Consider the following 27259-nt stretch of genomic DNA (forward strand, 5'->3'; position numbering starts at 1 on the left):
CCCAGTACTAAGCAGATCCCACTCTGCTTAGCTTGTAAGATTAGAAAAGATTCCAACACAACACAGTATGGCTGAAGGCCAAATAGTCAATTATTAATTTACTTACATTTTCATACTTTTGATCAAGAAATATATAAAATGTAACAACAACTAGAATTACAAAAAAGCCACAGAATTTTCCCATGGTTAAAACTGAATAAAATGCCGGTCTTACCTTTTTAGGTCTGTTACTCCTGTTCGGAATACTCCCCTATCCGCATTTTTAAAAAATCCTTAAAGTTAGATAGATTAGTTAACAAAACCAGTGGAGGGGGAGGGGAAAAATGAAAAGAAACCAGAGTATAGCCAACCTTTTTTAATTAGCGTATATTGTACTTCCAAACTGGATACACTAGAAATTGGCAATGCAACATAAGATGCAAAGGAATATACCAGTTACTGTCAAAATGACCCTGTACAGCCTTATAATGCAAAAAGCTTTATACAATACAAATTTTATTAATGTACACAAACCTTGACAGTGTGATATTTGAACATAATGCAAGTAAAAAAGGACAGGAGAAAGGAAGAAAGTGCTGAGAACTTTAACTGAATTACTGGATGGAAAACCAAGTCAACCTTCATTTAAGAATGCATAGTGAAAACGGCTATGAAATCAGCTTTGGGGTGGTGGAAGTTTACCAGAACTTTTAGTCTTTAATAGGTCAGAGATATCTATGGAGAACATTCCTTTCCTTAGCTTTGAACTGCAAACCAATTATGTATATGCGAGGGCTCCAATAAATACTGTATATTTTTCTTAACAAAAATAAAACACCTCCAAATACATCTTTTCTCCCTCACCAGAAAGAATTAAATGTCTTTTTCCAAAGTGCTAAACAAAGTTGCTCAGTTATATCAAACGTTATTGTCATTCAAATATAGGTTTGGCAGAAAACTTAAACACATGGGATTAATATGCTGACAGCTTCATAACACTCATTCCTGGGTGAGTTCCAGCCTTATTATATTGCAATTTGGTTTACAGAAAATATTCTTTAAACATTCCTACTTCTTTGCTCTTATACATCTGTAGTTTACTCACTGATGCACACGTGGGCTTTTTCCTTCTTTTTAAAGTGTCTGCTCTATTGTAGTAGGGTCAGTCAGAAACACTGTGAATGTATTTTTGTAACAGTTGTATTAACTGAAATGCAGACTGCATAATTCAGGGGGTAAAGAAACTCATCTTTTAACAGTTCTTATTCTGAATGGGTTACTAATGGAGAGCACTACTCAGCACTCTCTATTTTTGTCAATACTCCCGAAGAAGTCAAAGAGGGTTTTGATGGCGTAGGTGCAATAATATGATAAACAGGGCCTGAACTGTTTGCCTTGCCTATAAATAGAGTTAGACAGAAATTTGGAACAGATGACTTATATTAATAGCTTAGCTAGAATAGCCACATGCTCACAGGACCAAAAATATCTGATGGAACTGAAACAATTAGGTGGGAAATATTTTGTCATTATTACTTTACTTTTAAATTGGTATATTACAGTCTGCTAAAATGTGAGGTTCTCCTCATTCTGTGTTTTCTCATTGCAGACAGCTTCTAATGTTTTAACATGTATTAAAAGGTGTGGAAACTTACAAATGAGCTTAATGACTTAATGTCTTAGGTCCTGGCTCGGGAAAGCATTTCACCATATGCTTAACAAGTTCTTAAGTACAACAGAATTTAAGAACATGTTTAAAGTTCAATATATGACTAAGAGCCTTCCCTGAACAAGGAAGCTTCCCTGATTGGGGCCTTATTTTGGTACAGTCATAAACAACAGGCCTGATTCAGAGCCACTGAAGTTGTTAGGAATCTCCCCATATACTTCAAGGAGATTTGGATTAGACCCTTAAATGTGTGTGTGAGAGGATGCTTTCAGATAGGGAAGATGTGGAGGTAGAAAATTAAATCTGATTAGGGCCACTTCTTTTAAAGCTCGTTTGGGGGAAACCCTGAAGAAAGCAAGGGAGATCTCTAAACAAATGATGAAACAAAGATCTAGACCAAATGCCAATACCATGGAAAACAGTAACACAATAAGAAAGCATTCTTGTACATTAACTGATTTTAAGAGAGAAATAATTTTTAAAGGTTCAATACTTTATACTCCAAATTTCAATCGAAAGAAACTTTTACTCCTGACCTTTCTGTCTGTTTTGCTCTGGAAACTGTTATCTTAAGAAATAGAGATCTATTAACATGCAGCCAAAGTTTTTTCCTCTTTCTTTAAGATCACTGTTTGCTTTTTAAGATTAACAAAGGTTATACAACCAATCCACTTTTGCTTCTTACTGCAATAAAGTGCTACATATAAAGTTGTCATTTTAATGACCACAAAGTAAGAGCATTAAATAAGTATAAAGTTAGCCTTCTAGCAGTGTACACTCTATCAGCCATTAACAAAAAGGAATAAAATAGTACTAATAACATGGAGGATAATATTGATAGGACCACGTAATTTGCAGATACAACTGAAAAGTTGAGAGTATAAAAAGAGAACTGTATGATTACACAGCACCTTTTCATATCTTTCTCTTTCAAAGAAGTTGCCGGTACCTTTTCAAACATACAATCTGATGTTACTTCATCCCATAAAAGAAATGTTTTCTTCCTTTTTTTCTTTTTTTTTTTTTTTTTGCAAGTGAGAAACAAACTAGTGCAAGACTAAAGCACTGTGCAAAACTGCCTTTTTTAGTCTGAGCATTTATACCCAGAATTTATCCATATCTTTTTTTTAATCCCCTTTGCTGGATTTAACCACCATAGAATTCTAGTTATACAAGTTGTTCCTGCAAACTAAAGGTAACCACTGCATTAATACAGTATATATATTTATATCTATATATATGCCCTTTTAAAACAAAAGATGTACACTATGGGCCAGATTCTGATCGTAGTTACACCAGCGTAACAGTAAAGGATCTGGCCCTGTGAATGTGTGTATATATAATGCACACACTAAAGGCATGTGTATGTATATACACACACACATACTTCAATTTCACACACTCATCTTACAGTGCTGAAAGTAATTTCTTCCAGATCTGTTCCACCTTAATCCTCAAATCTTTACAACTGATTATGTGAGGACAAGGCACCAAACACACTATAGGAAACTGCAAACAGCACTAAGCCAATATACCAATCCTCACTGAACCAAGCATTGCTCTTCTCAACAATCCTGGAGTTACAAAATTCTAAAATGAAAAGGAGGGTGGGGGGAGGCAGAAGAAAGGGAGAAAGTAAATAAAAAGGGAATTTTTAAAAAATAATTATTAAATAAGCCAATACAAAGGATGTGCAAAAGCAATGTCATGGCACACTACAGACAGGCTCTCTTTCACACATTCGCACTCACACACAAACCAAAAATAAAACGCATCAATATGTAATCTTACAAGTGCTGATTGCCATTAAGGACACTCTTCTTCAGCTTAACAAGACAAAATTGTTTCTTAGATAAGAGTACTGGGAACATGCCTCTGAAGGTAGAAGTATGCAGTAGGTTCACCTCTCTGAAGATTTAATAAAGCAGCTTTCAGGTCAATGCAGTAAGTATACACACAGAGCCATTTTCTAAATCTTACTAATGATATATAGTACAAGTGTTCATACCTCTTCAGTCTAGGTTTTGCAGCAATGTATACCTGCTGGGTTTGTTAGGGTATTTTTGGTACAGAATGTAACTGTCCTCAGACAGTTTCTGCCCTTTCTGTTAGTCCAAGGTAGGCGAGGAAGGAGTGTTTAGGTGAGGTGCCACCTAGAGGTGCAGTCTGAGGTCTGGGTGGATGGAATGTGAGATCAAAGTGGTTCTTGGGGAAAAACATTGTTAAGGGAATGAGATGGGCAAAATCAGAGTTCCAGTATTTATCAAAGCACAAAGAGGTGCCATTTATGGCCAAGGCCTTCACTCCCAAGTTTGGCTCTGCTCCACTGCTGTGTGCAGCTGACATGGCCACTGTTTGAAGAGCCTGGGAGGCAGACATGACCGAGAGGGGTGACAAGAGGTTCCTGGAGCTATTGACTGTTATGAGAGGGCTGGCTTGCTTAGAGGTTGAATATTGGCCCTTCTTCTCCTCTTCAGGGCAGTCCCCATTCTGGTGCTTCTTCACGTGGCGGCTGAAGACAAAAGGGTGGGTGGTCTTGAACAGGCACTCATCACAGCTGAAAGTCTGGCGTGGAGCATGCTTCAGTTTCTTGTGCAAGTTGAGATTGTCTTTGCGTTTGCAGCTGTAGCTGCACTGGTCACAGTGAAAAGGGCGCTCCCCAGTGTGGACACGCACATGTTCTATCAGCTTGTTGGCTGTCTTTGAAAGATAGCCACACTGGTCACACTTGTAATGGTTACCAAGACGATGTTCCCGGATGTGCATTTCTAGCTCCAGCTGATTTGCTTTCACTGTCTGGCAGATCCGACACTTGTACTCCATCTTGTAGTGGGTCTTCAGGTGGCATTCCATTGCTGCAGGGCGATTTGTGGAGTAAATGCAGAATGGGCACCTATCAAAAGAACAAAACCAAAGAAAAGACAGTCAGTTCTGAATAGAATTTTTTCACCTTTTTCTACCCATTGACATTCTTGGTTTAGCTTCTCATTCAATCCATTTGAGTCTAAACACAGGGCAAACAAAATTATTTTTCAGTTCATTTTAGTATATTTTGCTCTTCTTAGCCTGTGCCTCTAGAATAAAAATGTATGAGCAGGATGATTTACTACAGCAGGGCTAACTTAATCCTAGGAAAACATTGATTCATCCCACAAAAGTGCGTGTCTAATCTTACTTCATCTCTTAATGGAAAGGGAGTTTGTGCAAAAATGTATGAGTGTCCACTTGTGTAAAGTAAGAATAAACTCACCATGCACGAAACCAAACATATACAGAAAGAGAATGTCGGGAATTCCTTTAAAATAGCTTTCAAGGATAAACTGACAGTGTACCAAAAGAAACAACAGAAAGTTGGTTTGTCAGTGGGAAGTTCAGTCAGTACCTACTCTGTTTACCAGACAAACAAAAAGGTAACTTACCAGTAACTGTAGTTTTTTTTCAAGTAGATTGTACTGATCCCCACTCCTGGCATTGAAGACAAAACTGAAGTCAGTAACTACTGGCACCAAGCGTATGCTCCCTTGTGAAACTGAATGCCACAGCTCCACTCCCTTCACTTCCTTCCACTTACTCAAAATCTTTGATAAAAGGACTAAAAAGAAGTGGGGGTGGAAGGTAGGTCTATACAATCTATGCAAAGAACTACAATTTCTGGTAAGTAAGGTTTCTCATTTGAGTACTGTCTGTAGAGATAGTCATTTCTGGGAAATTAATTAGCAGCACTAACTCAAAAGAGATGGGTAAAAGTGGCTGGCAGTGTTTGCCTGAAATACTCCTTGTCGGCAGTCTTCATACTGCTGGGGAAAGTTGAGTGGGTTCTGCTGACCCATTGAAGCAAGTGACTCATTAGTCCACCTGGATATTAGGAAGGTGGGGGTGGCTCATTGTAAAGGGAGGATCATCTAGGTTGTGGGCTCAGTAGTCAGGAGAGAGGAACATTAGGAGCAACGGTGTGTGGCTGAAGGTAGGTTTAAACATTGCGATAGTTCATTTCTTCATCAATAAAACCAAAGCAAAGAAAGTGCATGAGTTTTGACTCTATTTAGCATGTGCACTGTATTTGAGAGGAGGCTGGAGAAGGCAGCTGTTTGCAGTGGCTCTGAAGTATATTAATTAAATAAAGATTGCAGAACTGTTCTCCCAAACTTGTTTTAGATCTACCTGCCAAGCTAAAAGAGTAATGCTAAGTAAAATATGACTAAAGCTCCAGGTAGCAGCCTTACAGATGCGCAGAAAAATTATTACATTTACGACAATCTCTGAGCAGATATCATCTCTCTCACAGACTTGTTATATCTACAATAAAAAAAATCTAGGAGGCATACACATAAGTTTAATTTTATCTAAACAAGTCACCTTTAAACACAGGGAGGAAGATGATGACGAACAAAAGGACAGACGGATAGTAGCAACCAATCAATATTCTTGGTCCATAAAAATACCCTAAACTGAAAAAGCAGCCTTGCAAAGACGATGCCAAAGCAATTAACTGTACTAGAACCAAGGATTTTGATGTCAAGACATCACTCATACTTACCTCTCTTGGTGCTGACTCCTCTTTGGATCAGAATCTTAAGATTTCTTTCTGGATAGAAACTGGAGGAATAATGGTTTTCCTCATCTTTTGCTCAATCCTCAGTGTTAAACAGGAAGCAGAAAAGTACAAACCTATTTGATATTTAGATCTCTTTGGGCTTCTTGGATGTCTTCAGAACATAACTTTTTATTAGATCCAGCTCTTAACTTGCCTCTACATTGTGTAACTGAAGAAGGACAAGGAGATAACTTAGCTGGACTGCCAGAGCTAGCCTGATGTATGCAGTATGTAGCTTGAAAGCTTGTCTCTCTCACTGTCAGAAGTTGGTCCAATAGAAGAGATTACCTCGCTCACCTTGTCTGTCAGAGCTAACCTGAAAAACCTACAAAGCTCCTTACATCAGGAAGACTTGAGTCAAGATGCATAGTCTTTCCTGGCACAGAGAATAGATTCAGCATATATTACACCCAGGCACAAAAGGCAACTGGTATGTGCATCCGAGACAGATGTCTTGTTCTTGCAAGATGCATACTGTCTAAATCTGGTTTTCTTCCCAGATTCAGTCATCACATCGGAATCAAATACAGACCCCCCGACTGATGGAACTATTGAGCTTGATACAAGAGTTTGATTGGCAGATGGAACCAATCCACCAAAATGCGCAATGCACAGATTTAGCTAAACTAAAAATGGCTTACCTTACTGCTAATAAAAACTAAACCAGAAAAGTATTAATGTAACATTTACAATACACTAACATTAATTTGGTCAACAAATGCAACACAAGGCGGGAAACAGGGCATGCTAGTGTGTTGAACCCTACTCACGGCTGAAACAGTTCCAACCTTATTGTCTGAAGTGGTTGGAACACACAGAGGAATGGGACGTGAGTCCTTATATGACATCATATTGAATGTTTAGATCCGGGAGGGAGCATGCATGCATACCCAACAGTCACTGCTTGTCTGAGGGTTCCAACTTTGACACAAAGGCACACATGCACTCTAGAAATAGGGGTCTATACAGACAATTCTCAAAGGACAACGCTTATTTCTTAAAACTAATGAAGCTTTCTTAAAAGGAAGATTGGTAGAAGGAACAGACAAGTTGCAATTTAATGCAGTAACCCATGCCCAACTCAGACACACCTACATAAATCTGTACTTTTCCTGGACAATTCTGAAAGTCTTTCACTGTCCTCAGCTATGCACAAAAATTGTATTATCTACATAATGAACAGGAAATACAGCACAAGTAGTTCCATCACAGAAAAGTAATTTAGACATTTCCAGTCTGTTACATTGTAAGGACATTTCTGTGACCACAGATTGGTCTCTCAATTGCAGCTCAGGCAAAGACAACATTTTTTTCTGACTCATTAACAATACCTTTTCAAGCAAGTTAATCCACTCAAATGGTCAAAGAAAATGCTGTACTAGCAGAGGATATCAGGATATTTTGAAAGTATTTGTTACTGGTCACCTTATAATTTATAAATTAATTATTAAAGCCTGTGACTAGCCTATAATTTAAAAACAATACTGTAATGTAAGAAATGACTGCGGGAACATGTATATAAATGTACAGCTAAACTACTTCCTTCCTTGTTACATTTACAGATTCTGTATTTTTACAACAGAGAACACAAAATTAATAATATGAAACAAAAAGTGCTGTCACATCAATATATTCCATACTCACACAACTAGAGAGGACAACAAAAATTACCCAGAACTGAAAAGATACTTGGAGAGGGAAAAAAAAACAAACCAAAACACTGGACAATATCTGCTTCTGTTATTCACCTGCATTTGTAATAAGGACATTTCTTCAGGGATTAATAGGGAAAAAAATAGGTGCTCTGTGTATTCACTATACGCACATCACTTCTTCCCACTCCCCAAAAAAACCTTAAAAAGGAACAAAAATTAGGGATCCAAAGTCTTGGGATCCAAAAATCTTTTCCACTTTGAAAACAAAAACATGCATGATTACCGGTGAAGATTGCCTTTGCATTAGGACCTGAAAAGGCTGTAAATAATTGGGAAAGTTAGAATGACTTTATACTTTGTTACATAAACAAAAGCTTGCAGACTTTATCTGAGCTAGCCTCAGGGTAAAAACTGCTCAGCCTTAGGTTTTTATATTATTTTTCTTTTTCCCTTTTCCTTTGACAGGCAGGCTGCAAACTAAGTGAAATAATTTTGTCATCCATTACATCTGTGGCATCCACTGACCACTGCTTTCAAACCCAGTGGTTGGTTCTAAACTATCCTTTGCCATGATACCTACAATACACTCGGCAACAATTAGGCTGCTGGTGTGTGAGACCACAGCCTGCCATGATGTCCAACACTGTTTCCTTGTACTCCTCTGTCTGACTTGTCTTTCTCTAGTTGCCTCTTGTCTTATATTTAGATTGTAAGCTCTGTGGGGCAGGGACTGTGTTTGTACAATGCCTAGCACATTGTGGTCCTGGTCCATGACTAGGGCTTTTAGGCACTATGGTAACACACATAATAAATAAATACATAAATAAATAATAATAATATAATAAACTACATTCAACCTAGAGGGCTGAGTCTATTGTTACCCAATTAAAGGTAAAAATGGTAGCCCTGACTTTGGATCATCAGACATTAACTAATCCCTTCTAATTTACTTCCTTTATTACCTATCGCCACACAGTATCGGAGATGCTTAACACAGTAAAAGTTTGTGTACTTGCTTTCCTTACTTGAGTCCTCCGGTGGGGACAGTGTGGCATTTCTTGTGCTCCAATAATTGCTCAGGTGTCTTCATGAACTTATGGCACACGTCACACTCAAACATCCGTGTAATCAGATGGATTTGCAAATGGCGCTCAAACATGTTTTTTGTTTTGCAGACAAAGTTACAGAAAACACATTCAAAACCTGAAAAATAAAAATACGGACACATATTACCCAAGTTCCATCCAGTTCCCTTGCCTAGAAGAAAGGAGTCTGTCTGTTTAACTAGCTTTTACCTTTCTCTGATTTCTCTTCAGTGTTCAGTAAGGTCTGGCTACCAGGCACTACGGAAATTACTAGTAGGTTGTTTGAACCGTTATTTTTTTGGGTAACATCTGCATCTTCTTTGCTATTGGCAGAATCACTAAGTGCTGACAGAGAAGATGAAGAAGGGCTGTTTGATTCACTGGGTGTCTTCCGCTCTTCACCTAAAAAACAAGAATAAAGTCCACTTGATCATTAGTATAAGGGGAAAAACTCAATCTCTGTGATAGATTTCCAGTTATCCTATCCTATGTATTCATAGTTTTAAAAAAAAAAGTGACTTGTGTCAAAAGGAGAAGCAAAGTTATTCTGAACTCACAGGTGAGCTTGTTTAGTATAAATCAATTTGTTCTTAAGCATCATGGCTACATTGCCTCCCTTCTGCAGGGCTAGTCTCAAAGTACAAGAGTTATAACAGTGCACCTACCAATTTACCACTGTTGACTTTTAGTCCATATAGGCAATGAGAAGAGAATGTGTAATTTTGTTCTACTACCAAATTAAGAAAGGTTAAAGGAATTTTTTCTAATTAGCATAGAATTTACAACTTAATGGGAATTTGGTTTTTTGTTAGTTTATTAAGTTCCTTTAGGTTTTGTTTTTACATCACCTTTGAACTCACATGTATTTCTACCTCATGGCTGTTCCAGCTAGACTTTTTCTAACTTACATTGTAGTTTATCCATTTGGTTAATTTAGGAGGAGAAACGGGAGAAAGGAGAAAAATCTCACAACCCGCTCCACTCATTCTCCTGAGGAGAGTTTCCTCATACTTTAAGTCTCTTCCTCCACCTCTCTCTCTGATTACTACTTCTGTCCCATAGGCAGTGCTATTTTTCACTCCATTGGTGCTCCAGACTTTTACAGAACACCAGAGGGAAGAGACCAAATTATAAACATTTGGAAGATGTTACTGCTGCTGGTAAGAGATAAAACACATTCATTCCGATGTAACTCCAGTCAAGCCATTGGTGAATTTGTCATCATGTCATAGAGAGGAAAGATCAGAAGCCTTGTATATTATTATAAAATTTCTCTGCAGCCTCTGCTCTGGGGTTAGTGTTCTAGGACCAGATTTTAAACGTACTTAGGTGCCTACATATTCAGATAAGCACTTAGTGGGATTTCCAGAAGTGCTTAGGTGTCTTACTTCCATTGACTTCATATTCATCTTTAGGTGCTTAAATACCTGTAAAAATCTGGTCCTCTCTGCTTAGGTGCTAGTGCACTTAAAACTAAAAGTACCATTGTCATCTACTGCATAGCACTACAAACTACATTTGAGATAAATCTGGGTTGTTGACAGCTATGTAATAGTTTGTGTTATAAAGATGAAATTTATAGAAGACTTCCATGTTGCTGGATGCATGAAGTTAGTAGTCTTCTCTCAAGGTTTGGTTATCATTAGAATTTTTTAATGAGGAAAAATTAATTTTAAGAAAAAGCAAACACACACACACACCACACACATACATACAGACTTCACCCAACTGGATACAGAGTTCAAATCAGTCAGGGATTTCATGTGTGTACAATAAGCACATAACATTCCAAAGGGTGTCAATTCAGAACTGTAATACATGCTAGCTAAGTATGGAGATTAGGTTGTCTAGATGTTATAGCAATAGACTGGGAGCAAGGAGGATTTGGGTAATAATCTGCAATGAACCTTATTTGGCAATAGGCAAATTATTGGATCTGTCTTTGCCTCAGTCTAATCAGTTGCATAAAAAGCAGAACCTAACTAAAAATCCTAACCTTATGTATGTGATAAGATTTCTTAACTAAAGTCTGTATCCTGTAAACAGTAATGGACAGGCTTAACTCTAAAAAGGTGAGTAGTTTCATTAAGACAAAGTTAGGTTAAACATAAGCATAAGAGTTTGCTCATCAGCACCTAAAATAGCTGAATTCAATATGATGAATGGAAAATATTTTTTAAGATAAAGAGTCATCAGAAGACAACAAAATACACAGAAATATTTGTAAAACTGGATTTGATATCCAATACTGAGATATTTGAAACAAAAAAAATCAAAGAACCAGACAGAAAAACTCAGGGTTTGGTCCTGTCCAAAGTTTTATTCTTTGCCTTTTCAACCACTTTATTATCTTTTATATATGTCTAAAACAAACTGTTCAATTTTCACCATTGTTTCTCTTAGGGATGAAATGGTGATTTCATTTGACTAGAAATCATGCTCAGAATAAAGCACATCTGTGTAAAATTAAGGCCTTCTTAACATCTGTGCCATGAGCATCACTTACAGAACCCAAAACAGAAAGTTCAAAGCACAATGACTCCATAAAGAAATGTGCTTCATTTTCACACAGAACAAAGACCTGCAGAATGCAGAGATGCCAAAGTCTGAGTCTTGAATATGCACTCTTGAAACATAATTTACAGATGAGATCTGAAATTATTTTTTAAAACAGAGTACATGAGAGAGGCCATCCTTAGGCTGTGAGTTTCCCCTGAAATCCTGCCACATTTAAATTCACTAAGAAACTCCTCTCCAGCTTTGCCCAGTACAGATTAAGTTTTCGATGAAATGCTGCAGTGATTGACCATAAAATGTATAACTAAAAATAAGTACCTGTAACCAGTGTTTATGGAGAACAGTTAGAGATGCATATGGATGCATAAGGCTATTTCTGAGTTTGCATTTTTTAAGTTCCACAAAGGTTTGCAGAACACCAAGTTGGATTCATTTTATCGGCTTCATTTTTAAAAATGGCAGCCCCTGGTTCTCGTACAAAAATACAGGTGTAATTTGTTACCTGCATATTACAGAAATTATATGCACAAATTGGGCAAATATGCCAAAAATGGCTAATTACCTACCTACATGTGTTTACCCATACCCATTTGCACACTGGTCTTGGGCCTCAGGTTTTTAAAATATGGGTCCAAATGGCTACAGTATTATTGCAAATAGAGGAAGTGGGGGAAGGAGGAAGAAGAGAAAGAGTGAAAACTTGCTCTATAGGTCACTGATCTACTTAGAGAACAAAAATGTGTAACAGAGGCATTTCCTAATTCTGACTCTAAAATGATATGATCTTTTAACACAAAGACTACTGCATAGGATAACAGATGATTCCAGAAGGTACAGAAGCATATAAATCTCCAAAAATTCTTTTTTGATGTCTAAATTGAGAATGCTGCATTCCTATCATTTATGACACCAGCAGTAAAGCCCTAGGAATAAATGCAGGCTTATATAGAAGAATAATTGATACAAGCAGTTACTTGTGCTTACCACATACATATATTTTAAATACAGCTTTTCAATATTTAATATTTTTAAAGTATATTTTTCAGCATTGTACACAGCACACTAGGAACTCATCTCCCACTAATTAATGAAGGTTTCACACATCACTTGTGTAGAGCTAAAACTGTACACCTTACGGATTGTCTGGTCAGAAAAGTGAGTGTTTGAAGGCACCTTCTTCGTCAACAATATATGTGCTTTCAGCATGTTTTCAAGTCATAGTGTTTAATTTCACTGACAAAGGCTCCAATCCTTAAGATACTAGAATGGGACTCAGCAGATCTGGATTCAATTCCCAGCTCTGCTACAGACTTTCCACGTGACCTTGGATGACAATCTCCATTTGCCTCATCTGTAAAAGGGGGATAATTATAAGGGTTTTGTGAGGATAAATTAATAATGTTTCTGAGGTGTTCAGATATTATGGAGATGGGAATCATATCAGTACTTTGCACTAGCACAGAACCCTCTGTGGACTTTCACTGACTTCATATTTCTGTAGTTGCATTTAGTGCATCTATTTGCAAGTTGAGGGGAAAAAAATCCAATTTTATTCCTCGTAGAACTGTAGAGCCAATACAGTGATGGAAGAGACAGCTGAATTCAATTCTCCCCAATATAATTGTCTACAAAATTGTCAGCTAGTTTCTAACGACAAAATCCTTATGACTGCTGATACTGAGAGAGAAATTAAGAGTATTCTAATTTTCCTCTCCTTGCATCACGCCAGGCTTCATTAGTTGGTATAAATATATGTGGTTTATTTGAAAATTGTCATGAATCAGAGGTAATGTAGAAGTTCTTTTCTTCTGCTGGTAAGTGAATAGAACCAGAGAAACACAGAAGTTAAAAATCACGATCTGTTCAACTATTTAATATGATGTTGGGACAGTAAAACAACAGCTGCATTAGTTAGTTACTGAATCAGAGTTCAGGCAACAAAGTTTCCAGACATACAGAGTGAGGGGGAGGGAACAAACTCCAAATATTGGCACAACTCAGTACAATTTGAGTGTATTACACACTTACAATCTAGGGCAGGTAGTTAACACCCAGAAATCACCATACAGCTACTGAAGTCAAATTACATTTTAATAAGCCAGTAAACAAAAAAATAAATAAGTAAAACAATAACTTGTGTTTTTGACAACTTTAACTTCATAGAAGTCCTTTATTTATGCCCCCTGACTGCAAAGTGATCTCCCCAAGCAGACTTCTTACCTGGTGGGGGCCAACTGACTTCAACTTTGTGGGATCATGACCATAATTAGTATGAATTTCCATGGAGAAAAGGAGTGTTGATAGGAAGTGTGAATGATTGCACTGAAAAATGGGGGGGAGAACAGAGATCACAGGAGCAGAAAGTGCGGGATCATCACCTGTGTGCTTGGTGCTGACATGAGCCTTCATATCGGACTCTTCCATGGTGACAAAATCACAGGCTGTGCAGCAAAGAGAAAACATCCATTGCTCTTTATCCACATGAAGGGACATATGACTGACGAACTGGACATTCATCTCAGTCTCAAACCCACAGACGTGACAGCTGCAGACAGAAGGGAATTAAAGAGAAAGAGAAAGAAACATAAAAAAAAAAATCCCCATAACAAATGTACAAAGCTTCTGCTCATTTTCATAAGAAAACTCTTGCTTCACTAATTTCTTCTCTTCTCTACTGTTGAATTTTCAATGGAAAATTCTTTTGCCAGCTGAACTGCCTCTGAACCGAGGGCCATGCCAACCTGATTAAAGGGAGGCCCAATGCAACAATCCCAAACATGCTATGATGATGCTCAATAATCATAAAGTTAATTAAAAACTACAGATTCCAGATGCTGCACATCACCTAGCTGAATCCTTTGGGCAATAAGATGCACTGCAGTCTTGCCAAGATGTTTAGTAGGGCTGGTACTCTGAAACTGAGAGTTTGCTGCACTCTCCAGGAGACATTCTCAAGCCCTGGAAACAGTCCCATGTCAGATCAGGATCTCCTGCAGAACTGCCTGACTTTCTGAGTACAAGCAAGCAAAAATGGGTTCAGGGATTCCTTCTACGTGACTGGACAAAAGCAATTACCACCAATGCAAATAATCAGCACTGATGCAAATTTTACAACTAGCAGATAACAACAACGATGTTCACAGATAATAGAAAGGAACTTATAGTTTAACTTGTTTTATACTGTTGTTTTAATTGAGGCATTAACATTTAAAACAAAGCCAGAACACTGAAAACAGTTTTGCACTTGCAGAGGGATAGATGAGATAATCTAACAGAGCGTGTGTATTTCTGATTTCTATGATTGTAATTAAATCTGTTCCCACCACTTAGATTGAAATAAGAGTGATTTTTGTAATCTATATGTACACTAGGGTTCACATCTAAGCTTGAAGAATGTGATAGTGCTTACGTCAATAATAAATGCCTGAGCAACACAATTGTATCTGTACCATTCTTTTACCATCATGAGTTTTCCTAATGCTCCTATTCTCACCTTCATAATTTTGGCCTTCTTTATTATATGGAAACATTATTTCACAGGTAGCTGAATTATAAAACATACCTGCCTAAGGCAATCAAAGAGATAAATCAAATAGAGGAAATGTTTATATTTATAACAGAAATTTTAGTTGAAATGATTGAACTAATTGCATCAAGTGGAAGGCACTATAAATTACTGCAAATGTGTATACACATTAGTATCCACAAAAGGAAACTTATTAGATGTATGTCGTACATGTGGTAAAAGATCATGAGGTATTTAAAGGCCTATCTGCCTTTCAAAGCCATTTAAAAAGTGCACAGTCTTTCAAAGTGTCCAGCAAGGCCCAGAAGCATGACATAGCCAGCTGGGTTTTGTTGCTGAACCTAAAGTCAAATGTGGCTAAGCCAAATACTTCAGTCACGTTCTACCTTAGAACAAAAAGGATCATCCTCATAATTTGTCTTTAGCAAGCAGACAGGCATATAAGACATTTGGATTCTGGTCTCTCATGTGTGGCCCTCTACTGGGTCCTCACCTGTAATAATAAGGGTGCTTCTTCCCACTGCCTTCAGAAGTGACAGCGCTGACAATGTCCTCAGTGTCTGTACTCACTAACTTCACAGAATGGACAGTCAGGTGCTGGTTCAGATTAGCACGGCACTTAGCAGCATAGGGGCACAAATGGCATTTGTATTTTCTCTCTTCTGAAAAACAAACAAATCATCTCGAGTGTGTGTATCAGTCTTAAGTGAGATACTTTAAAAACTTCATTTCAAATATGCAACTACACATTGCTTGGGTTAAAAAATCTGAGTAGCTTTTAGAATCATCCAGGCTGACACATTTAGGAGGTTGAAAAACTTCAGAAAGTTATCAGGCTTCACAATAGTAATTTATATAGATGACTCATTTTCAGCTAATTTAGGGGTATTTTTGAAATTTGGTATAATGACTGTATGAAGTTAATACAAAACTTTTTAGGCTGTGGAAAACTGATGTAACTGCAGCTCTGAGAACTGCCCCTCAGCTACTATAGATTCAGGTCAATAATGTGCCATTCATTTCTTCACCTAGCACTATTTTTTTCTGTAGGGTTTTAGTTCTTGAAGGTGGTTGTGTGCATATTATCTATCTTTCTATCTATGGTTTTTGATGCTTATTTACCAAAACTTGGAGAAAAGAGTCCGTGGAGGTAGTCAAGTTCTGAGCACAAGTCAGCCAAAACCCCTTGAAGAATAATAAAACAAATCCAAACCAAACTCCTCGGCAGTTTCTGATGCTTCACAATTTTTGATTAACATCTCTAAATCTTGGCAACAAAGTCATCGCACACAGCAGGTCTTATTTTGTATTTACTTGATTAAAAAAAACAACCAAACATTAAATTGCCTTTAAAACCTTTCCTCTTTAAGAAGAGCTGCTTCGCTTTTGGAATACAATAATACAATGTGCAAGCGCTAACAAAGAGAAATTCAGAATCCGAAGAAGACAAAAATCACAAAACCGTAGAAAACACCATTTCTAGCATGGCCATACTGTATATACCAGCATTATGCTAACAATATTTTTCAGCACTATGTCTGACATTTTTGCTTCCTAATCTTATTAATCTGTGCATTGCCTCTCAACACATTTGTCCTTTGGCCTGAGTTTGAGACATTCTCCCAAAAAAGCTTGCACTATACACTGGCTGCAACATCTGGTTAGGCAAATCCTCTGTATAAAACTACTGGGCATGGAGTCAGATCCTCAGATGACTTTAATAGATCTAGCTCCATTGACTTTATGGAAAAGGGTGTTGTAGAAAAGAGTCATCCTCTACTATCTTAACTTGAGCTAACAGTTCATGAAGGTGAACATCCCAGAGGCTAACTAATATCTGAAACACTATGAGCTTTTTCCTCTGCTGGTCACTAATGTTTAAAGAGCCTGTCATATAAACAAAAAAACAAAACAAAATACAACTTTCCTCCTCTCTTTAGAACCCTGTTTACAGGCTTGCTTAATTGGTGGTAACCAAAAGGTAGTTTGATATTGTCAGAACCTGGAAACTGGACAAATCTCCATTTAACCATTTGTTTTCTAAAATGGATGATGGTTGGGCCATAATGAGTTAGGTTAGCTTCTTGAATCTTTAGCCCAGTTCTACTTGTCTTCATCTCAAGTGAAGGGAACAGAGGATGTCTCTTTCCACTACACCTTGCAGTGAAACTTGCATCATGTTTTTCTTGCAACAAACTTGCATGACACTGTAAATGAGAACGCCAAAATGTTTGATTTACCTGTGTGCAGTGAGAGATGTCGGGACAATGTCTGCTGTCGGCCAAATACTTTTCCACACACGTCACAGGGAAAGAGCTGGTCATTAAATTTCCAAGATGGCAATCCGTTTCCTGCATCCAGCCCTATCCTTTCTGTGTCTATTCCAAAAATGCATAAATACAAAGTCTTATTTTAACAACTTAAAGAACTGTTAGATTTCACTGTATGGACTACTTCCATGTGTCATGTAAAAGAGAACACTCTCAACTCTACTTTGCTGTTCATGGCGCATGAGTTCACATGAACTCTGAAGCAGAGATTAATTTAATCTGTAACCTAAACTGCAAATATTCCTCTGCTCCACAGTCCATAGCATTTTGAGTTTCTGATACAAAATCCCAAAGCAGGGCTTCCACAGAACCAGAACACCCTTGGGGACTCTGGCAGAACACGAAAAAAAAAAAAGCAATGTTACAGATGACATTATAAGAATAGTATAGACAGGTAGCAATAATCTGATAAAACCTCAAATCCATCATAAAACTAAGAAAACAAAAAGGCAACAAAAGATGCTTTTTTGTTTTGTTTTTATCCCTACAAAGTCAACAAACTGGCTGCTGTACAGACTACTCTAAGGCAACTGAGTCTCCACCACATCAGTGTTACTCCACTCATCTACTATACAAGGAATTTTGCAACACAATATGGACTGTAATTTTTTTCCATCAAAAGCCTGTTGTAGATCTGACTATTTTGTATGGCATCTTTCCAACAAACTGTATTGCAGAACACTTCAGAGTTACTATAAAGTTGAAGAGGCAAACCATAAATAGTAGAGGAAGAGGTACAGGCAAGACAGAGCAGAGAAAAGCACTGATTTTTTCTAAATAGATCATTTCACCCGTCTTCTCACTTCCCCTCAGTGTTTGTCAGGTCTCTCTTTTGAGGCAGTGGTAAGTTTTACACTAATTTTTATTATTCACTTTCTCAGGCAATGTTTTCAAACATTTTCATTTTTATTGGCTTACTTCTTTGGGGAAGTTTTGACACCTGGTCAATTCAAAACTGATTGGAATGTTGCAAAGGCAGCAGCTAAGCTAGGAGAGCAAAGCATGATCATCAACTGATGAAAGCTGAATTGTGTTCCATCCTGCTCCCAGGGCCCTTAGGGATCAGAAACTTTCAACAGCTTGGGGAGTTCTGCTTTTCTTGCACTAAGAAGCTGAGGACCAGGAGTGAGTCATCTTTAGAGAAGAGGGAGTTTTAACTACTTTAAGACTAGATGAAATCTCCATTGGTGAAAGTCTGTTCCAGATGACAGAAAATGCAGAGGTGAAGGCTCTCATACCACCAGACTCAGGGGAGGGATAGAGAAAAGGGCAGTTTTAGATCCCAGGGAATGAGGGGGAGTAGAAATAGATAATGTTCACAAGATAAGTTAGAGCAGCAAGGATATAGAGGGCAATTTTGAACTGGATCCTAGAACAAATGGAGAGCTTGAGGACAGTGGTGATGCCATCTTGCTGCTTCGTACGAGGGTTGCCAGGTGTCCAGTTTTAGACCGGAACCCCCGGTTGAAAAGGGACCCTGGAGCCTCTGGTCAGCACCACTGAGCGGCCTGTTAAAAGTCCGGTCGGTGCCACAGTGGGGCTAAGGCAGGCTCCCTGCCTGCCATGACTCTTTTGGCTCCCAGAAGCAGTGGCATGTTCCTCCTCTGGCTCCTACGAGTAGGGGCAGCCATGGGGGCTCCGCATGCTGCTCCCATCCCAAGCGCCAGCTCCGCTGCTCCCATTGGCCAGGAACCATGGCCAATGGGAGCTGCAGGGGCGGAACCTGCGGACGAGGCAGCATGCAGAGCCGCCTGGCTGCACCTCTGTATAGGAACCGGAGTGGGGACATGCCACTGCTTCCAGGAGCTGCTTCAGGTAAGTGCTGCCCAGATCCTGCACCCCTGACCCCCTCCTGTACCCGAACCCTCTGCCCCAGCCCTGATCTCCCTCCCACCCTCCAAATCCCTCGGTCCCAACCCAGAGCACCCTCCTACACCCCAAACTCCTCATCCCCAGGCCAACCCCAGAGTCTGCACCCCTAGCCCTCACACACCCCAATTCCCTGCCCCAGCCTAGAGCCCCCTCCCATGCCCTGAACCCCTAATTTCTGGCCCCACCCCAGAACCCGCACTCCCAGCCCAGAGCCCATACTCCCTCTCACACCCCAGCCCCTACCTCAGCCCGGAGCCCCCTCCAATACTCTGAACCCTCTGCTCCACCCCCAGCTTGGAGCCCCCTCCTTGACCCCAAACCCATCATCCCTGGCCCCACCCCAGAGCCCGCACCCCAGCCAGAGTCCTCAACCCTCCTGTATCTTAACCCACTGCCTCAGTCTGCAGCCCCCTCCCACACCCTGAACTCCTCATCTCTGGCCCCACCCCAGAGCCTGCAACCCCAGGCTGGAGCCCTCACCCCCTCCTGCACCCCAATCCCCTGAGCCAGCCTGATGAAAACGAGTGAGTAAGTGAGGGTGCGGGAGAGCGAGAGACAGAGGGAGGGGGGATGGAATGAGTGGGAATCAGAGCCTCAGATAAGGGGCGGGACAAGGGTGTTCGGTTTTGTGGGAGTAGAAAATTGGCAACCCTACTTTGTACACGTCAGAAGCTGAGCTTCAGCATGTTATATCAGAGGAGACGCTTTTATACAATACCTCATTAAGCTTGAGCAGGAGGACTTCTATACTTAGAAGTTCACAAAATCAAAGAAGGAAAATGTATTCAGTAATATTCCAGATACAACACAGACGGATTGTGTTCTTTCTTTGTTTAAGGACCATAATTTCCAGTCAGGGTCCCCTTGACTAAAAGGCCAGGATTCAGTGGGACTTTCTCCTATATTCTACACCATCTGTGGGATTCTGGATGTATCATGTGACTAGCTCACAAGTCAAGGACTATAGAACTGGTATGTGTTTATTTAGAGCAATAGAGGAAATCTGGTTTGGGATTTCCTGTTAAACGGGAGCAGGGGGAGGAAAATATAGTATGACTCACCCAGGAGTGGAGGTGAGGCACAAAGGCTGAGACATTGTAATGTCCTGTAGGGCTCAAGTTACCACTGCAGGTCCCTGTATGCAGGAAGCAATGAGGCACTGAACCATGAGCAGTAAACATCACACTAGCACTGGTGATGCTCCCATGAACAAGAGCCCCCTGCAGTTGCAGGTTTGGCCTCCTTATCTGTGCCAATTCTGCTTCCATTTATAGAATAGAGCTGGCTGGGCAGCTTTTCAGTTGAATGAAAAATTAATTCCGATACTTGACAAGTTAAGTAATAACAGAAAGGCTCTTTATTTGGGAGGGGGTAGTTATGTAGTTATTATAGCATGTTTTATTGGAGGTCACATCTGTCAGCATCACCACAGCTACATGTTGTTGGTTTGGGGTTTTTTTTTGTTTCTGCTATGATCCCATATCTATTTGTACAACAGGGACTTGATATTTGATAGAGGCCTTTGGATGCTACTATAATATAAATAACAAACAATTTTTTCTAGTGAGAGGACTCATGAATCTGTGAAATTAGTCATTTTGTACAAATTAATACGAAAAAGAATGCAGACCTTATGTGTCACAATGTCCAAGAACATCAATAAACAACTCATTTGATTATATTCTTGAGCTCAAAACAATGAACATTTTGACACTGCAGCAATGCTATGGATATTTTAGTAGAGCTTTCAGAGTACATAATGAAAACAGCGCTTCAAAAGGGGAATATGGTCATAATTATAAGAAAAGGTCAAGAATGTGCAGGTTTCTTCAATAGCGTCACAACAAAAATGAATTAATTGGGACACACACTAAACAAGCAGACTCAAATAGAAGTAAATACATCTCTTAACAATTCCTTCCAGTATTAGTCACTGGCCTTCTTTTATCTCTCAAGAAGCTGATATACAATATCCTGTTCCCTATGCTGGATTTATATCTATCAGAGTTGTGGGAAACTCATAGAAAGCTTGAAAAATATCCATTTTCAGATTATCCAGAGCTGTTAAAAACTAGTTCCATTTATGTAGAATAGGATACTTTTGATGCTTTTAATTATTTAGTTTTATTTTAAAGCTATACTGCTGGGTTGCAACTTTCAGTGATTTTTCTTCAGTAGTTGCTGACTTGCTTTCCTGGCTAGGATACTGCAAAGTATTCTAGTCAGCGTGCCCCTTACTTTAGCTATCATGACTAAAGTAAGCATCTGGTGCAATGTGGTGCTGACCACCTCCCACAAGGTTCTTTGAGCTCTTCACTCTCATAGAAATCAATCACTGAGTGATTTCATGCTGTGAAAGGACACTATTTGTCATCCATGGTAACCAAAGCTCTTTGTTCAAAGAACAGGTACAGCAAACTTTCCCACAACCTTCCTGTAATTTACCTCACCAACGACCTGAAGAGTCACTTCTGGGAGTGAGTGGATAGTTCAGTCATCATATCCACTCAATTCTTGGTTCCTTTGTGGGACGGCAAATAGGGGTGCTGATTAGTGCCAGTTGTGATGGCTATTTTTCTGAAGTGGGTATGTATGTACCAACTCAAATACGACAGTATTATAGTAGATATCTTACAGATACTTTAGACAGAGGATCATTCAGTCAGTCAGGAAGGAACTGGATTGATACCAACTGATGTTGCATAACAAATCATCATTATATGGAAGGCTTCCCACAGAAATCCATCCTTCATCAAATTATCAAATCAAACTGTTCCCTCACTAAACTCCAAAATAATTTTTTCCCACATTGTGTACAAAATACTGATAGTACTATAGATAGGGAGAAAGACAGGCTCATCTGTTGACTGAAAAGGTACTGTAGACACTGGGTGAGTAGAGAACCCAGTCTAACAGTCATTTTTCTTTTGCAATTTCTTTGAATCTGTAATTGTTTTGTATGCCAAGAAATCCTTACCTTTTTAAAAATAGGTAAGCGTGTTTGGTGCAAGATTTCTGATTTAAACCCGTATTTAATAGCAAAAATGCTGCTGGAAAAAGAGCAAAGTGAAAGGCAAATTTCAAACTTTTAAGTGAAAATAGAACTTATGTAAAATACTGATGTTCCCAAATCAGAATATACTATTATGTGTAGACTTAAGAGTTAAAAATGTTTTAAAACAAAGTACTCTTGGTGAAATGCAAGGTTTCTAAGTACTACTGAAATTCATAATTTTAAAAAGTAATAATACAGAGAGTTCTGAACTCACGGATTTAAAATGGTTTTAAAATGTAAATGTATGGAATTAAGACTACACACTGTGTACCACGTTAAATAATTAATGTGTTACTTTAAAAAGCTGAATTTGAATCTTCAATAAATTTCTTGATAAAAAAAGTAGTAAAATTTGTTAGCAACATTTCTGTCCTTTATGCTACACCCAGATGTCATTTTGCCACCAATCCTAGTAATTGCATACCGACAAGCAGTGTAAGGCTGATGGTCTGAAAAAAGGCTAGAAGAAGGTGGGAGAAAGCACAAGTCAGTATTATAACTGCAGAAATTTGCCCCATTATACCAAATATTTCATGTAAATTCAATGGATGTTTCATGTATATTGGCAAGCTTGGTTTTGTATCCTCAAATTAATGACATCAGTATGGATAGCATATTCCACCATCCTTTATAAAAAGCCTTTAACTTGACTTTTGCTTGAGAAATGCTGAGAGAGGCTGCTTCATTTGGTTGAAGGTATAAGCAAAGAAGAGAACAAAGTGTGACCTGAGTACATAAATAACTGCCCAGATTCACTAAATCAGCATTGTAATCACTGCTGGTAGTTCACAAAAGGGAATGTGCCGACTCTGGTTTTAGACTATGAGACACGATAAAAGAAAATAACCAAACTTTCGCTTTACTTAGCTTTTTAGCTGTTTTTACATTATTGCTTCACAATGTTTTAACTGTATTATATTTTAAGCTATTGTATAGCACCAGCATTACCTTGATGGGGGAAGACAGTGAGGATGCTTTATAAATAAAATGATTATAAAAGAATAAAGCTTTGGGTCACCAAAAAAAAAAAAAAAGTCACATGAAGGAGAAATTAGTGTTTATACTTTTGGTAGTTTCACTAGTTATACCGTCTCTCCTCCTAAACCCCATGTAAATGGCTGCTTCAACTGGTTCCATTTCAAACCTCCATGCAGTCACAAGTAATCAAAGATTCCATGTTCTACAAGCAGTGGTCCTAGCAGTGCAAAGCAATCTGCATGGGCAGACCCTGGTGTCCATGTAGAGGCCCACTTGAATGAATGATAAGGGTTTTCCTGTGCTAAAAATACCCCCTGAAAAGGTTGAAATTAAAGATGCTGATGAAACCTAACAGGCGCTTTTAGCATTTACAATATCATAATTCCTCTGAAACTGTGTATCATTTTTTATATTTAGGAAGCATTTGGGGTTGTTGATATAAGGTTACAACTTCAGGATGGGATCCACACAAGCAGACCCACTCCACATGGTCAAGTGGAAGCCAGGACAGTGATTCTGAATCATAGAATATCAGAGTTGGAAGGGACCTCAGGAGGTCATCTAGTCCAACCCCCTGCCCAGAGCAGGACCAATCCCCAACTAAATCATCCCAGCCAGGGCTTTGTCAAGCCTGACCTTAAAAACTTCTAAGGAAGGGGATTCCACCACCTCCCTAGGTAACGCATTCCAGTGTTTCACCACCCTCCTAGTGAAAAAGTTTTTCCTAATATCCAACCTAAATCTCCCCCACTGCAACTTGAGACCATTACTCCTTGTCCTGTCATCTGCTATCACTGAGAATAGTCTAGATCCATCCTCTTTGGATCCACCTTTCAGGTAGTTAAAAGCAGCTATCAAATCCCCCCTCATTCTTCTCTTCCGTAGACTAAACAATCCCAGTTCCCTCAGCCTCTCCTCATAAGATGAGGTTGTGACGAAGTGGGACTGTTCTTAATGTTTCCTCTGAATAGTGTGGGGGTGCCTCAGTTTCCCCTATGCAGTTCTTAAGTATCTAGGTGGTGGGGTAAGGGTGTATGATCATTGCAGAGCCCTAGAGGGCAGGTGTGTGCAGGAGTCTGGACACAAAGAATGGCTGACACCCTGTTTTCTGGCAACTGATGGCTTGGGCCCTTCCCCCCTGCAAGGTGAGAGCTACAGGGTTGGAGAACAAAGGAATCAGGTGACCTCCTGCCCCGGGAAAGGGGAAAGCCCAGAGGAGGTGGGGCTGGAGGGAGTTTCAGTTGGGGGCTAGCTGGGACATGGAGTGAAGTGCAGACGTGGTTGTCTGGCTCACTGCCCCCCAAAATGGACCCAGCTGAGGGGTCCTGTTCTCTGCACCTGCAAGCTCTGTGTTAGACCATGTTCCTGTCGTCTAATAAACCTCTGTTTTACTGGCTGGCTGAGAGTCACGTCTGACTGCGAAGTTGGGGTGCAGGACCCTCTGGCTTCCCCAGGAGCCCCACCTGAGTGGACTTGCTGTGGGAAGCGCACGGAGGGGCAGAGGATGCTGAATGCTCCGAGGTCAGACCCAGGAAGGTGGAAGCTGTGTGAGCTGTTTGTCCTGAAGACAGGCTGCTCACAGAAAGGCGACTGCCCCAGAGTCCTGACTGGCTTCATGTGGAGCAGTTCCAGAGCATCGCCCAGGGACTCCGTGACAGAGGTGAAGGTCAGAAAGAGAACATTATGATGGGGAGATCAGAGAAGGAGCAGTGCTTAGTGAAAACAAGATTGAGTGAGTGGCCATTTTGATCAGTCCCGTTGAAGGTTAAATGAGGAGGTGAGAGCCAGGTGTCAAGAGAGTAGGTCAGCATAGAAGTTGAAGTAACCAAGAACGAGACAGAGAGGGAGAGATGGATATCAAATTCTGAACAGAAGGCACAAGATGGAGGGAAAAGGAAGGGAAAAGATACTTTAAGAGAATGAGTAGGAAGTGAGGAGAAGATGGAAATGGCAGAAGTGGGGGAGTAGGAGATCAACAGTAGAGCTATGCGAATAACCGATTTTTCAGTTCACTGGCAATTATGAAAAATTGAACAGACATTTCATTGTGGGCCAAACAAAAAATATTTTTTAAAAAATTTTTAGTGAATCAAAAAATTTTAAAAAAATTAAATGTTATTTTGAGTCGACCCAAAACAAAAAGTTTCAATATTTGAGAATTTTTTAATTTCACTTTTAGTTTTCAATAATTTTAAAGGAAATTTTGAAACAAAAAGTTATTTTGAATTGAAAACTCAAAATTCAGTTTAGAAAACGTTGAAACTAAAAATTTAGATTTTTTTTGAAATTTTTTAATATTTTTTTTAAAACTAAAACAATTTGGCAAAATTGATGCCAATTTGCCAAATGTTTTAGTGTCACCAAATCTGCGTTTTTCATCGAGAAAAGTTTTGGTCAAAATTTTTTGCCCAGATCTACTCAACACACCCACCACATTTCTTATGGAACAACTCAGGGCAACGTGTGTGAAAGAGAAGCCACTTTGGGACAAAGCAGCTGGAGAAGCAGTGTCAAATAGGTGACAAGGTTTCTGTGAGTGCACGGAGATAGAGGCCTGAAAACAGGGGTAGCACAGGTAGCTACTGTGCATGCTTCCCATGCAAGTGTGATTCAGCTCTGAGCTGAAGGGCCACTTTGGACCAAAACAAATATTTCACAGAGGTCACTTGAACAGCCATCAAATAACCTTTGGTTCCTTCAGATGCCTCCTATTTACCATTCAAAGAGGATAGGACACACTGTACATAGTGTTGCATCTGTATCACCGAGGCTTGTACCACTTGAAAGCCTACTTCTGTTTCTTTATGTTTTAAAGATGAAAAGTTTAATAAAAGTTTTATTCAGAAAAATAGTTGTAATATTCAACCAGTCAAGTAAACATTGCTTTAAAAACATGCATTTGGAAATTCTCCTCTCCACTCTTATCACTGCACTCAACTAAGATATTTCATTGGCTCTCTGTTTTTGTGCAGTGCCTCATTTGAGATTTTTTTTTTGCTTTAGAAATTTCCACTTACATGCTCATCCATCTTCTGTGCCAATAACACAGTACTTAAAAGCTGACTAGAGAACTCCTTTCCTGAACTATGCAATTAAAGTACCACTGCAAATTTGGTCCCTAAAAGCCCACAAACCTCTTACAAGCTTAATAATATATTGACTGTATGAAGTTGCATCTTCTCCAAATACAATATATCTTACTCTCATTCCCCCACTCACTGTCAAAGTGATTCTACCTGCACTGCCAACAATTATGTTGCTAGTAATCCAGTTAAAATAAATTGTGGATTCTTTCCAGTTCCTTTATAAAATATGCTCTCCTATTTACCTACTGTAATTGTGGCCCTGGGTGAACGCTGTTTTCATTTATCATTGTCACTACCACACTGAACTAACTAGTACTTTATTTTTGGATAATATTTTTCATTATGAACATAATCATTCATGGAATCTTGTTTTATGTGATCAATCTGTTACGAGCAACCTTGATTTTTTTTACTTTAAACTCTCATATGCATCTCCATAATTTTTTTTTTAAAGAGATCCTATTTCTTAACCTCACTTCAGTTGAAATACTAAAAGTTTGTTTGTCTCTTTAATATTTTTGTTATGCTTTTTGTAATTATAAAAACATTCAGTATTGTCACCTGCAATATTTTTTAGTCACAATGCATGTCAGATAAGAATGGTTGTTAAGGGGATGTCAAGTTTCCATTTTTACTAATTTATCATCCAAATATAATAATCTTTGATCCATCTGGTAGAAGGAGAAAAAACTCATTGCTAAATAAAACAATTTAATTAACTAAACCTTAGTGGATACTCTTAAGGTTTTTGAAATGTTTTTGCAAATAATTATCATTACCATGGAAATTCGGTGAATATCAAAGTAATGTTATTATGGTTGTCTGACTGACCACAAAGATCCTTACTTGATAGAGCTAAATAAGACGACTATTTGTATGTCCATAGTATGATACTTCTAAGTTTTACATATGG

General features: G+C 38.9%; 1 protein-coding gene and 1 long non-coding RNA gene across 7 annotated transcripts in view; one reads left to right on the top strand and one right to left on the bottom strand.

The window, feature by feature from the left end:
- The window catches only part of ZNF827 (zinc finger protein 827), a 162940-nt gene that overhangs the window by 25498 nt on the left and 110183 nt on the right, over window positions 1–27259 (bottom strand). For 2 of the 6 annotated variants that reach the window (XR_007356237.2, XR_012668099.1), the window contains exons 9-14: window positions 17266–17403; window positions 15519–15687; window positions 13878–14044; window positions 9193–9384; window positions 8923–9100; window positions 3657–4541 (exon numbers count right to left, since the gene is read on the bottom strand). Coding sequence is in view for 3 of the 6 variants with exons in the window: in XM_048846963.2 (XP_048702920.1) it covers window positions 3734–4541; window positions 8923–9100; window positions 9193–9384; window positions 13878–14044; window positions 15519–15687; window positions 17266–17403 (1652 nt within the window). In the remaining 3 variants the exon portion in view is untranslated. Of the gene's footprint in view, window positions 1–340; window positions 4542–5067; window positions 5114–7990; window positions 8217–8913; window positions 9101–9192; window positions 9385–13877; window positions 14045–15518; window positions 15688–17265; window positions 17404–27259 lie in introns of those variants that run through there. The other 4 variants (XM_075127721.1, XR_007356239.2, XM_048846963.2 and 1 more) reach the window with 4 other exon arrangements.
- Window positions 9844–14100, top strand: LOC142071891 (uncharacterized). The gene is made up of 2 exons (XR_012668100.1): window positions 9844–10142; window positions 13663–14100. It is a non-coding gene; the product is annotated as an uncharacterized LOC142071891 (long non-coding RNA).

The sequence above is a fragment of the Caretta caretta genome, chromosome 4 (assembly GCF_965140235.1).
Source record: "Caretta caretta isolate rCarCar2 chromosome 4, rCarCar1.hap1, whole genome shotgun sequence".
NCBI lineage: Eukaryota > Metazoa > Chordata > Testudines > Cheloniidae > Caretta > Caretta caretta.